This window comes from Macrobrachium rosenbergii, chromosome 42, assembly GCF_040412425.1.
Source record: "Macrobrachium rosenbergii isolate ZJJX-2024 chromosome 42, ASM4041242v1, whole genome shotgun sequence".
NCBI classification, from domain to species: Eukaryota; Metazoa; Arthropoda; class Malacostraca; order Decapoda; family Palaemonidae; genus Macrobrachium; species Macrobrachium rosenbergii.
Genome location: NC_089782.1, coordinates 52,884,288 through 52,899,287, shown reverse-complemented (window position 1 = coordinate 52,899,287; position 15,000 = coordinate 52,884,288). Strand labels below are relative to the sequence as shown.

The 15,000-nt window shown below is 35.4% G+C and overlaps 1 protein-coding gene across 2 annotated transcripts in view; it reads left to right on the top strand.

Annotated features, from left to right (window-relative positions):
* The window catches only part of LOC136828426 (zinc finger protein rotund-like), a 505,572-nt gene that overhangs the window by 109,195 nt on the left and 381,377 nt on the right, over positions 1-15,000 (top strand). For both annotated transcript variants that reach the window (XM_067086470.1, XM_067086471.1), the window contains exon 2: positions 8,125-8,172. In XM_067086470.1, the coding sequence (XP_066942571.1) occupies positions 8,134-8,172 (39 nt within the window). In that variant the 5' untranslated portion in view covers positions 8,125-8,133. The remainder of the gene's footprint in view (positions 1-8,124; positions 8,173-15,000) is intronic.

Below are 15,000 nucleotides of genomic sequence, written 5' to 3'. Positions count from 1 at the left end.
AGAAAGAAAATAAGGGTCATGGGGTAGGTTAGAACGATTCGCAAGGCATATTAACAACAGATATCCATTTTAGCTTATTTTATGTATCTTTATGATTATCATAAACGTTAGTTGCACTTGGCCCAAATGAAATCCTTTTCACACGTTTGTCTGCGGCGATGGCGGCGACCATATATTTGTGCACCTCTCCCGTTCTAAGATTACGTCTTGAGTGCTTCCTCTTGGTGGCCGATTTCGACCCTATGGGTCGTTATTTAAAAAGTTGACTGTCAGTCATTACGGCTTTTTTTTATGCCATTCTTTCTTATTCCTTTCCGGTAAAGTTGAGGATTGTATTGTTTCTTTTGATGAGACGTTACTTTGTTGCAGAGTATTGTTTTCCCACTCTTGACTCACGGCATCTGATTCGTCAAATTCGTTATGTATGAATGCTATGAAAAGTGTTGGTATCTACTTATCTATCTATCTGTATATATGTATATATATATATATATATATATATATATATATATATATATATATATATATATATATATATATATATATATATATATATATATTATAGACAGCGTTCGTATACCGGAAGAGCTTAACATGTATCCGATTCTTATGATAACTGTCTCCTTATAGGGTTGTAGAATATAGAATGAAACGTACTTCTTTTGAAATGAGAGAGAGAGAGAGAGAGAGAGAGAGAGAGAGAGAGAGAGAGAGTTTTTCATGCCCAGACCGCTGATTTCCTCCGTGAACACTCTAGCCCTGTTTCGAGCTCCTGAAATACTTGGTGATCTTTGTGCCTTTCAACCAGTTATGAGTAACCTCCAAATCGCGCACATGCCCTTACTCCAAAATGTCAAGTAGATTGGCCTCTGCTTCTGGCCTGAATTATCTATCGTTGAAACCACTAGCCCTTTCGCGAGGCCGGAAGCATTTTCACGAATGTGCGTCCCTTGGTAGACACCTTATGATTAAATGTTGTCTGTTATTTTAACAAACACAGACATTATGCACTTCGCATTTAGGCTCTCGCGGAGGGGTTAGTTGGGCTTCCCTTTTAAGATCGGAAATCGCGACCTTCAACCTAAAGAGACTGCGACAACAAGACACACCTTAATTGCTTTTATTTATGATCGCAAAGTACATGATAACTCGTGTTATCAGGTACGACACTCCAGCGACGATTCTCGGGATGATGTCTTTCTGCTTTCGTGTACGATACTCAGAGTTTGGACTCTGAAATCTTTCTGCTCTTCAACGGCCCCCGACTTTTTTTTTTTTTCAAGTGAATTATCCTTGCTGTCAGTTTCCGGCTTTCTTCATCTTCTTCTTCTTCTGAATAGCTCTTGTTTTTTACCGCTCGGTAAACTGGTTATTTCGAAAGAGTGTATTGTGGAAAATTCCCACTCTCTGGTTTTCCTGGATAAAGTCCAGTATTACGATTATACTAAGGCAAGGAGGTAGCTACTCCTTCAATGGCCCCAGTGTTTGAAAGCGAAAATTAAAAGAATAATTTAAAATACTGAAGGGAATCCATTTGAATAACTTCGTGTATTTATTATAATTATTGAATCGAACGAAGTAAGTTTTACCTTAATGCTAAATTAAGAATGATAAATTTGAGGGTTAATGTGGTATGACTAAATATGTGTAGCTTAGGAGAAATTGGATTATTCGCATTATACTTGTACAACACTATTCATGAGGCTTCAAAGATGTTTTTAGTCTGCTGGTACAATGACGTAATGTGTAAAGCATTTTCAAGTTGTATTACATTACTCTAATTTCTTTGGTTTCCTCTATTTTAATAAGCAGATTTTATTATCATTTAATATTCCAATTAAGAGTCCCATTTTATGAAGAAGCCTCTTAAACTTTATTTATTTATTTTCATTTCTGGGTCATTCTATTACATAAGATAAACCAGTTTTTCCGTTTGTGTTTTCTTATATTTGCCATTGTCTGAGTAGTATTTTTTTTATTATTGCTGTCGAGTAACTGTCACTCTTTCTAATGCCCCGATTCGTTACTTCATATCTTATATATAAAGGTGAATGTTTGTATCCTTGTTTGTATATTTGTTTGTATGTTTGTCCATATGTTTGTGCGCTATAGAAGTCCGAAACGCTTGACCGATCTAGGCAAAATTTGGCACGTAGCCATCATTTGACCCAACTTAGATGATAGGGTAGGTTTCAAACCTGTACCCCCTTCCCCTTCCCCTTCCCCTTCCCCATTCCACTTCCCTCTTCCCTTTGTAACTTATGTGGTAACAGCTTGACCGATCTAGAAAAAATTTGGCATGTGGCCATCATTTGACCCAACTTAGAAAATGGACTAGGTTTCAAACCCGTAGCCCCTTCCCCTTCCCTTTGTAACTCTTGTGGTAACCGCTTGACCGATCTAAACAAAATTTGGCAGGTGGCCATCATTTGACCCAACTTAGATAATAGGGTAGGTATCATACCCCTTTCCCCTTCCCCCTTCTTCTTTCCCTTTGTAACTTATGTGGTAAATAAACTCTGCGGGTTTATCATACCCTATTTCACGCGTAAAACTCTACGGGTTTATCATACCTCATTTCATATGCTCGATACCATAGGAATATATTATTGAAAATGCTTTTCTTTCCTGTGGTTAATAATTCTGTATCAAGGTTTAGACAGTCACCACAGTAATACCTGGATAAAAGGGACAGTCAGCACAGTAATTCTTGGCTAAATGGGACAGTCACCACGGTAATATCTGGATAAAATGGAGAGTCACCACTGTAATACCTGGACCAAAGGGACAGTCACCACAGTAATACCCGGATGAAATGGACAGTCACCACAGTAATATCTGGATAAAATGGACAGTCACCACAGTAATACTTGGATAAATGGAACAATCACCACAGTAATATCTGGATAAAATGGAGAGTCACCACAGTAATACCGGGATAAAAGTGACAGACAGTACAGTAATATTTGGATAAATGGGACTGTCACCACTGTGATACCTGGATAAACGGGACAGTCACCACAATAATGCCTGGATAAAAGGGACAGTCCGCACAGTAATGCCTAGATGAATGGTACAGTTAATACAGTAACACCTGAATAAACACGTCAGTCAGCACAGTAATACTTGGATAAATGGGAAAGTCAATAAAGTAATACTTAGATAAAAGGGACAGTCAGCACAGTAATTCCTGGATAAATGGGACAGTCACTACAGTAATATTTGGATAAAAGGGCCAGTTAGCACAGTAATTTCTGGATAAAAGGGACAGTCAGTACAAGGAGGTGCAGGAAAATTTTTCTGAGTCCTTCAGAGTCTTCCTGGGCAACGCCAGCTTAGTCAGCTGGTATATATGTATATATTTATATTTATTCATATATATTATATATTATATATTATATATATATATATTATATATTATATATTATAAGTATTTATTTATATATATTCATTTATTTGTTTATTTATTATCTTCGATCCTCCACTTACTCAGGGCATTCCTTAAATCATTATTATTCAGTTTACAAGATAGAATTTTTTTATACAATTTTATTTTTGCGAATTCATAAATGTCTGTAATTACTTTCATAGATGAGTGAATAAACCTAATTAGTGGTCGACAATGTTAACAGATGAAATTAATGATTAATATGATAATGAGCTGTGCATGCATCCTTAATGAAATGCATGAATGAATGTACAGACGTAATTAATTAGTGAACTTCAACGCCAAGAGTAAAAGAAACTTCTGCAAAAGATTTATAAATAGCGATGATCCACTCGTCAATGCTACCTTTAGAATGCAACTATTTAAGGAAAAAATAAGTGAGATTTTTTTTATTCTTACCGTCAACTGACTTTATCGTGTGTTTCCTTAGATCAAGCGAACTTTATAACGTCCTAATTAGTCCTTGTGGACACGTCCTTCTGCCGGTCCGTGCTCGCCTGCCCACGTGAGCCAAATTCATCGGTATCCTATCGTTTTTTATTTTGTTTTTTTATTTGTCACTTGCCTTCTTTGGTGCAAAGGGAATCAGTGAATCAGTTGACAAGGATTGACGTGATTATGAGGAAGGCTTTAATTTTGTCATATATTATATATATATATATATATATATATATATATATATATATATATATATATATATATATATATATATATATATATATATATATATATATATATATATATATATATATAAATTTTACGTTTTCAATCCTCAGTACCAAATTTATATATATCTACTTGGTTTGTGTGATTATGACGTAAACATTTTTGTGTTTTTCTAACACCTTCTACCTTCAATATTCTAAAAATTCATCTCACTACTTTAAAACACCTCTGTTTGTTTTTGTTTTTTTTATCTAAATGGCAAAGAGGTCTTGCTAGTTTGCCTTCGCTTGTCAAGTCAGCTTGTACTCCTTGGTCGGTTCTTAAGCAAGGATTACAGGCCTGTTTGGAAAGAGATAGGCAGAAAAAACATCGCGTTTTATCTTGTTAGTAAGAACATTCTCTCTCTCTCTCTCTCTCTCTCTCTCTCTCTCTCTCTCTCTCTCTCTCTCTCTCTCTGAGAGCATGGGTCACCTTAAATAATGGTTTCTCCATATCCTACTGATTCTTTCTTTGTTACTTTCTTTCTTTAATGTCTGTTGATTGGCATTTTCCAAGCTTCATCTCATTAGTTGAAGTTTTTTTTTTTCGTCAAACATAGCTTACCCAGTTCTCCTTGTATGAAGGTTTAATAATGCTATTTCCTCCTGAAATTCGGTGCGAGGGATCCTGGCAGTTGTGACGCAAGATAATTCGCTATCAGCAATCCTCCTGAATTTGAAAGACCAGCTGTAATTGTTGTTAGCATTATAGAAAAGACTGATTTCATTCTGCTAAATGGCAACACAATAACCATAGTTCTTGACGTCAAAGATACATCTTGTGCTAAAGTAATAGGAAGAAGGCCCCCTCTTTATAAACTAGAGGTAGCCGTTTGCTGTTAGAAAGTTTCCGCACATAATAAAATGGGGGTTACTATTCCTTAAGGAGATTGTTAGTGACAACTGGAGTTTGCTGGCTGATAAAGGATAACTGCTAATCGTAAGGGAAGTTTTTCCAGTCAGGTGTTTTCCCAGTCGGCCGGAAAACCAGTGTCACTGTCACTAGATGGAGTCTGAGTTGACTCTTGATAAAAGGAGGTTGCTAATTAATTCGATTCATTGATTTATGTCTACGGATTTGCCTTGTGTAAAGGCTCTCTCTCTCTCTCTCTCTCTCTCTCTCTCTCTCTCTCTCTCTCTCTCTCTCTCTCTCTCTCTTTGTGTGTGTTTACTTATGTATAATAATGATACAAACATATAATTGTATATCATATCCGTCGTTACCTGTATTTTACGACATTAATTAAATATATTACGAGAGAAAGGAAACTTGAGTGGAGGGTAAGTGCATAGATGGCGGGGTGGTTAGTAGGGGGACTGGGTTTGGGGTGAGTGTGGAGAGGGTATATACAGGTAGTGGAGGCGGGCAGGTGGATGGGTAGGGTGGATGAAGGGGGAAGGATGGGCGAAATGAGGCTGCTGGTGAATTTCATGGTATTGCGGAAATGAGCATTTGAGTATCTCGAGTATAATTTATTTCATGGCCCCTCTCCTCCTCCCCCTCCTCCTCCTCCTCCCTCAAGGGCTTACAAGCCCCCCTTCTCTCTCCTCCCCCGTAGCGATCCAGTCATTAGTGGCCCGAAATTATGTTTAAAAATATGGATTCGCTCTCATACATGTCTGGGTCAATTACGATGTGCATTTTGGCGAAGTAATTACGCGGCGAGTTACGAGTCTGTGTCCGGAGTGCCTGTCAACCAGGGTGGTGATTTGGCCTTCACCTACCATTGAGGACAATCCTTTGGCCCTAACTCATCCTCCACCTCACTCCAGTCCTCCTCCTCCTCCTCCTCCTCCTCCTCCTCCTCCTCCTCCTCCTCCTCCTCCTTCATTTCACCGTCTTCTACTTCTTCTTTTTCTTCTTCCCGTAGCCCCTCCTCTTATTTATTACTTTTCCGTTTCTTTCGTTATGAAGTCTGTATTATCATTATTATCTTTGCTGAATTTCTTGTTATTTATATATGTAGTCTTTATAGCGATGAGTCACGAATATTTTATTAACACGCAAATCACATTATATTAATTGTATATGTGCCGTTAATAGTATGTATTTATGTATATTAAATAATAAGTATGCGCACTCAACAGTAAATTTAACCATGCATCTGTACCCGTACGCGCGTTGGTAAGTTGTACAAAAGAATTCGGGGAATGGATGATTTTACTTTAATAACCACTGTTTTGATCAATAAAAAATATCAGTAATTCCTCGATTGCTCTTGGAGATTCCTACTCTCAATGGAGGTCTTCCCGACGCTTACCTGCTTTTGTATCATTCATTTTCTTGGGTGAAGAAAATCCACCATTACAGTAGACGTACGTACAGTATATACATTCACTCTGATAAGGAGGCTTTCACCAACGTGATCAGACGGCCTGTTTCGTGTGAAGAATGCTTTCATCAATTTCCGTGGCTTTCTTAAATTGCATTGTTTTAAATAGTTCAGATTCTGGAATGTACATTCATGAATAATTGTTCATGCGTTTTAATTTTATAAGCATTTTGTAAAATGATGACAATATTTATCCCTATAATTTTTAAAAATTATAGTGAACTTTTTTATTTTTTATATATTTTGAATTACAACGTACTCTGTCGATAATTTACTACGTATTGGATCTTTTTCCTACTTTTATAAAAATCAGGTTTCGGTCGCCTGGCGCAAGCGGGTGCATTACCGAACCTTGGTTTGGAAACCTCAGCGAATTGTAGTTTTCTTTCGCTTCATCTTTTTAGAGAGTTTGTTCTATGTTTCCTTATGATATTTTTTCATCAGTTATTTGTGCTTAACGTAACAAGTGTTTAGTTGCATAAAGAAAATAAGGATCTATTATGAGTTTTTTCACACCCGAATTTTGACGAAGGAATATTTATAACTCATACTGTTTTTTTTTTTTTTTTGTGGGAAACGCTGGTGTTTAGAATACACTCAAATGATTGCAAGAGGATGTTTAAAATATTACTTTGTGTGTATGTGTGTGTAAGTGTACGCTGGCGAGTGTAGACGCATCTTCATTATATAAGGAGGTAAGAAATTTAGAAAAGTGTCCCGAGTAATTTCATTGCTATTTTGTATTTAAAGGACTGCGGTGGTACACAAAAAATGCGAAAATAGTTATCGACGAGACATTTGCATGAAATTAGCACTAAGATTGCTGGAATTGGACTTATCTGAAGTGGAAAGCCGTATAAATGAGTATTAATATGATTGGCCTTATTTCGTGCTCTGTAACTGGTACGAATTATTGCTTTCAGGTGATTAGCTAGTCAATCGATTTCGTAGGAGTGATGAGTTTCGTTTTATGAGCCATTTTAATAGGTGGTATTATATAGTTTTGATTCGATTTTGTTATGGATAACATAAGGTTTAATTTATAACAGTTGATGATGCTTTGTAAGCTGGATGTTTCTGAATAGTTTTCTTCAAAATTTTAGTTTCATTACGCATTTTGTGTGTGTGAATCACCAGCAGGAATTGGAGCGTTTTTCTCTAATAGGAATATAAATTGATACCTTTATATGTACTAGGAAAACGACCCACTGTAATTGCGCAAAACAAACGCGAGGTAGCGGTTGTAACCTAAAAGAAACTGAATAATTGCTGGGTAATTTTAGCAGATTAAGAAAGGAATAGTAATTCAAAAAGCAATCTTAACTGATTAAGAAAGGAAAAATAATGAAAATTAATAGATGAATAGCGCAATTTGAAAATTTAAAAATGCGGTGCCATCTTTCAATTTTCAGAAACATGGGCAACAATAGTTTGCAATATTTTGTAATGTCCTTAATGTATAATATAAAGTACAAATTTTCCTATTATTTGATGCTTTCCTTGATACCTGTGGTGAAAACTAACTTTCTTTCTTTACTTAGTAAAATGATCTCTAGAAACTTTAAACAAGATATCAAGAGAAAGTTTATCAACCCTCAGCATTTTCCTGTTATTAATTCTTGTCCTCTTTTTCTCGCAGGTACGTAGGATGAGTTCCAGGCGGGGCACCTTCCTGGAGCTCCTGCAGGTTGGTACATCAATAAAAGTAGCGTTGGGAGATTAGACTTGGGGTCTAGAGTAAGTTTGTGTTCGGGGCTCTATATCTATCTATCTATCTATCTATCTATCTATCTATCTATCTATATATATATCTATATATATATATATATATATATATATATATATATATATATATATATACTATGTGTATATATATGTATATATATATATATATATATATATAGTGTTGGGTGTTGGGAGATTGGACTTTGTGTCCTGAGTAACTTTGTGTTCAAGGCTATATTATATATATATATATATATATATATATATATATATATATATATATATATATATATATATATATATATATATATATATATATATATATATATATATATATATATAAACAAAGGAAATGACGTCATGGCCGAGCATTTCATCGCTTCATTCATTTAAATCTTTTAAGTGACTCCGAGCCTATTTGACCAGACACCCACAAATGCATACGGACGCCACTGGAAGAATGGGGTAGACCTGAATGCACTCAGGGCGAAGATTTTGTTGCCCTGGACCAAATACCACTCTAAAAGCAATGCATTTGTTTACAGTCGTGGAAAAATAATGGCCAATGCGTCCGACTTTAGCCAAGTTGACCTGCCTCTACCCCACCCCTACACCCCCACAAACCTCTCCAAACCTTCCCCAATACCCCTCCCCATCCATCAGTCCACCCCACCCTCTTCCCCATCGTTTTCCCCACAATCCATGAGTCCAACCCCTCCCTCTTCCCGAGGTGCATATGCACATACACAAATCCCCCAACAAAAAAAAACACACACACACGGTCCACCTGACCCTGTGATCTTCTTCCTACACCTGCCTGCCTATCCCATCCCAAGTCCCCATTTTCAGGTGCATAACTACACACATACACACAAACGCACACATACACACACAAGCGCGCGAGAGCGCCCAAAAAACGTGCACGGACAAAACAAAGTCATTTCACTCCAGCCAGGTCCAGATACGATTATATCCTATCCATACTTCATATGGTTTTCAACCGGGCAAATTTCACGTCATCTATTTTGCAGGAGGATCCTCTTGCGTGTAATTTATTTTTGTGCAACGCAATGAATTGTTGATACCCCTTTTGGAAATGGACACACTGGCTGGGAGAGAGAGAGAGAGAGAGAGAGAGAGAGAGAGAGAGAGAGAGGATTGGGGGGGGAGAGTTCATATAGGAAAGTTTTGATGCTTGGCGGGTTAATCTGATATTAGTTTCGTTTTATGGGTTCCTACATTGCATATATACATACATACATACATACATATATATATATATATATATATATATATATATATATATATATATATATATATATATATATAGAGAGAGAGAGAGAGAGAGAGAGAGAGAGAGAGAGAGAGAGAATTCAGGGTTCACAGACGGCATGAGGCTTTTTGATTCGTAAAGTGTTTCAGCGTCGGTGGTGGGGATAACAGAGCATAAAGGATTTTAATTCTATTTGGAATGTTTGTGAACCATCCTTTTCTCTCTCTCTCTCTCTCTCTCTCTCTCTCTCTCTCTCTCTCTCTCTCTCTCTCTCTCTCTCTCTCCACACACACTCACGCATGCAGATTACAAAGAAGACACGGATAAGCAATCTGGTATTTGATGCATACGATCAGCTGTGTCGCATAAAAAGAAGAATGTGATGTTACAGATGCAGTCAATTAATTTTGATTTGAGGACAGCTGCTGCCCCGCAGTACCCTCAGGTTGTTTTCGGTCCTTGTCGAGTTCTTTGTCAGAACTGCTTGCTCTTTGTCCTCTTTTGACTATTGACATTCCTCGCTCTTCTGTGAAGTAGAGGTTTTTCTTTGGGAAAAAATATGCTGACTTTTTTGAGATTTTTTTTATCATACATTTTTGTTGTAACTTGATCTAATTGGAAAGTCGTCTTAATTATTATTATTATTATTATTATTATTATTATTATTATTATTATTATTATTACTGATAATACTACTCATCGAGTATGCAACCAGTGGTTTCAAAAATGTACCATTTGACAATAATAATAATAATAATAATAATAATAATAATAATAATAATAATAATAATAATAATAAATAATAATGCCCGTGCATACTGAGCTTACGTTGAGATTCCATTACCTATATCAATGCAGCAGCGTCTTTCATTGCAAATACTCATATTTGCTAATTTCTATTAAAAATTTTATTACTTTACGAGAATATTAATATTGTCCTCTTTTCGTCATCTCTATATTATCTACATTGGTTACCGAATATTCTCATCAGTACCCAGTATATGATTCCATAAACCTCTCAAATGAGGTGCCTGGGCAAAGACTAATTAGAATGCTTTACATCTTCTCCTCAAGAGCAAGACCCTGTATAAAGCCAATTGTTCGTTTGTTGTAAACTTCTTTTTGATAAATATTCTCAGTATGTATGCATACATATAGAGAAATGCATAGAGGATGTATATATATATATATATATATATATATATATATATATATATATATATATATATATATATATATATATATATATATATATATATATATATATTTTTCATACACATATAATTAACTGTATATATTTATGTATGTTTATTTAAGTGATGTTTAACGTATACTCATATACTGGAATATACATTAACCTATAAGAACTAATGAGAAAGTGTTTGGAACACCATAAACAAATTTATTGAATAATTTTTTATTTTTATTAAGAGCAGTCCCCGGCCCTCAGAAAACCATTTGATTATTTTTCTTGCATAGCATTTCCGACTCTTGTGCAAAGTAGAGAAAATATGAATAAAAAAATATGTCTCTCTTGTTCGTCTATGAATCGAGCGTCAACCGCTGAGAGTAAACTCCTTTCTACTCGTCAATATATCCTTCTATCCTTCTACCGCCCGTCGCAGGCGTTGTCGTGAGGTTTTCCACGCCCAGGAAACGACCTGACAACTTAAAGAAATCCACACAAGAGAAGGGAGTAAAAAAAACAAAAAGAAAAAGAAAAAAGCGGTCCGTTGCGTGAAGCTCGGCAGAGCCGGGAGTTCGATGTTTTACAAATTGGCGCTATTAATGTGCCATCATCCGCCTCGTCACGTCACAGGAACTGCCTGTTGACGGCTGCCGACCCCGGTGCGGCCGGTTGCAACGGCCAGCGTTCCCGGCCGGCCGTCGCCTCGTCCGTACGACGGGGAAGAGGAAGAGGTGGGGAAGTAGATCTGCTTTAGGGGAAGGGCCTTCAGGGGGCTTGGCGTGTGGTATTTTGGGTGGAACCGCTGTAGGGGGAAGGGTTTCATTGGTGGAATCATCTGAGGGGATGTCGTTGAACATGTCGAACTGTTGGAGAAGAAAGGTTTTGTTGGAGAACCAGTGGAGGGAAAGAGTGTTTGTTGGTGCAGTCACATGAGTGAAAGGGATTTATTGGAGGAATAGCGGGGGTGGTGAGGGGGTTTGCTGGTGGAACTTAGAGAGGAGACGGAATGGTGTTGGAACCTGTAGAAAGTAAGGGGGATTTGCTGGTGGAACTGGTAGAGGGAAGTGTTTTACTAATGGAACTGATGAATGGGAAGGGGGTATATTGACTGAAGCGTTATAAAGGGAGATTGGTTGTGGAGCCGATTAACAAGGCGATTGATTGGATGTTTGTAGGTCCAAGCAGAGGAGTTTAATGTGGGGAACCAGTGGAAGGTGTAGAGGTATTACCTGGGGAAACCGTGAAGGGGAAGGGGTTAGTAGATGAAACCGGTAGAAGGGAGGATTGATGGGTGGAACCGGTGAAGAGAGGAGACAGCAAAAAAAAGATGCTCGAAAAGTTAGCTGTGGGGAACCAAATTATTAAGCACAGCCTGCAGTCTTGATGTTATTTTTTTGTGATTTTTCAGTAGCAGTTTTAGGACATTTATCAGGTACTGAATTTCATAAAGTTTTGGAAGAATAGGAAACTTGAAATAAATGTCCTTAGAGGGCCGGTGCCCCTGCCGAGGCTGAAGAGTTAATTGTAAAATTGAAGGATTTTATAATATGACTTTCATCTACTGTTCGGATGTTATTAACTTTTTATCAGGAAATTAATCTTAGAATATTGTTTGCTCAGTAAAAATTCGTAGCTATTTGTTTTGCCTAAAAATTAAGATCACTTCAACGTTCGCAAGTGTTATGCAATGGAGTTCAGTAACTACTCGAATTAAAGAAGTTATTACGTGACAAATATACTTATCACTTACAAGAGACGCTTTGCTCAAAGGAAAAAGAACTAACTGCATGAATGTCTAATCAGTTTGTTTCATTTAATTTATGATGTTGCAGTGATTTATAAAAAATGTGTTAGACAGAAGAATGTTTCTACTTCTGTATTATCTGTCGCAAAAAAAATATTTCCTATTTTGAGATGTTGTCGGACACTTCGCCCCGCCCCCCCAACCTCCTTTAAATGCCCTAAAAATAGCGAAACAGGTACCAGAAGGAAGCGATGGTAAAATGTATTAATTAATGAAATAGCTCGACATCATTGGATCGGCAGGAAATTACAGTCTGTCTATTTCTAATTACCGCCGATCAGTTTCTAATTGCCGGAATTTTTATCTCTCTCTCTCTCTCTCTCTCTCTCTCTCTCTCTCTCTCTCTCTCTCTCTCTCTCTCTCTCTCTCATATAGTCGCACGTCCAGCCTCCTCGAATGGCGGAATGCACAGGACTATTAATACATGTCGATTAGAATCTTTCGGAGTCGTAAAGGGCTGGTGGATAATAATAATAATAATAATAATAATAATAATAATAATAATAATAATAATAATGATAATAATAATAATGTGTGGATGATAGATATTATTATTGCTGATTAATACGCTTCATCTGTCTTATCTTTTGCTTCTCTCTTTGAATACAAGGTAAATCGTGAGAGAGATTTAGTTCGGTTTAAGCAGAGTTTCTTTCTTACTGTAATAATAATGATAAAAAGAAAAAGAAGAGGAGGAATAATAACAATAGTAATAATAATAATAATAATAATAATAATAATAATAATGATAATAATGGTAATAATCTCTTGACATTTGCTTATGGTAATAATAATAATTTCATGGCATAAGTGCATTAGTATTCAACTCTGTAGAGTGATGAAAAATTTTGAAAACAGTTCACTTAGAGTCTTTTTTTAGATAGGACTAGTATATACTAATACCAGCACAGTAGTAGTCGTAGAAATCAGGAGGATACTAACGCACCATGAAACTGATGAAAGTGATTTGTTGCCAATATATGAATAAGCGTCCTATAGTGTAGTCAGACAACGTTTCTAATTTTATCATATATCAGTGTTTTTTCCATCTCATTCGTGGAAATGTGTTTTACACGTATTTGATTCACTGCTTGTTTGAAGGATGGTATGTTTTGTAAGTGTTCTATAACCGTCAGAGAACTGCGTAGTTTTTTAATATATATATATATATATATATATATATATATATATATATATATATATATATATTATTATATATATATATATATATATATATATAAATATATAAATATATATATATATATATATATATATATATATATATATATATATATATATATATATATATATGTATGTATGTATCTAGTGGGCACATACATACATGATTGTGTGTTGATTATTTCTATATATATATATATATATATATATATATATATATATATATATATATATATATATATATATATGTGTGTATATGTGTGTGTGTGTGTATATATATTTTGTGTGTGTGTGTATTATATGGATAGAAGGAAATTAGTTCGAAACGCAACCACGTAGTCTACTGAAATGTACGAAAAATTAAATGCAAGCATCATACACACACATTATGTATGTATATATATAATTTATATATGTATGTATGAATGTATGTATGTGTTTGTGCGTGTTGGGGGAGGGCATGTATATATGTATATTTGTGTTATTTATGTATATCTGTTAGGTGCATTTATGCTCATACACATTCGTTTACATGTTGATATATATAAGCAATTGTTCAAGTATTCAACATTACCCTTGAAACTGTCATTTTTAATAGAATGATGCTTTATTTGTGCAATTATAGTTTAAAATGGTCAAAGCAGCCAAAATAATACAACAAATTACGTTAATCTCTTGTTTTATCATTGATTTTTAGTTTACATTTTTTAAAATTCAGATGCTTCGTATCTGATTGGCATGATTTTCAAGTTTTTCTTTTAATCTTCACCTGATTTTTCACGAAATATTATTTTTTCATATTTTGAATTTAATATCAAAAGTTGATGCACCAGCACACCAGTTTGTGTTTTTTAAATTCTGCTAATGTTCCACTGCAATAAATTAGCCGCACATTTGAGCCTAGTTTGGGTATGATCATGTTTGCTATGGATTTTAAGGCAACGTAAAGTGTTTGAAATTTTCTTAAGAAACTGAACAGAAAAAAAGGTAAAGTTTTTTAATTAAATTAACTGTACAGTATTCTTTTAACTCGAATTCTTGCTTTAATTTACTAATTAACGAGTTTTTAATTGATTTTGAACAAGTTTTGATTTTCGTCATTATTAGATTGACTGCCGGATTATCGAAACGTTAACAGAGCGTTTGCTGATTTATGGAAAGAGAATTAAGCAGATGGAGCTGACGTAAAGCAAAATAACATTTTTGTCGCTAAAAGAAAAAAAAATGTATTGAACTAAAACTTGGAGTAAAATACCCATAGACTTCACCGGGCTTCTATAGATCCTTCACGCCAACTGGATTGTTCAAGCAATGTTGCATGAATTTTATTTTATATATAAAACTA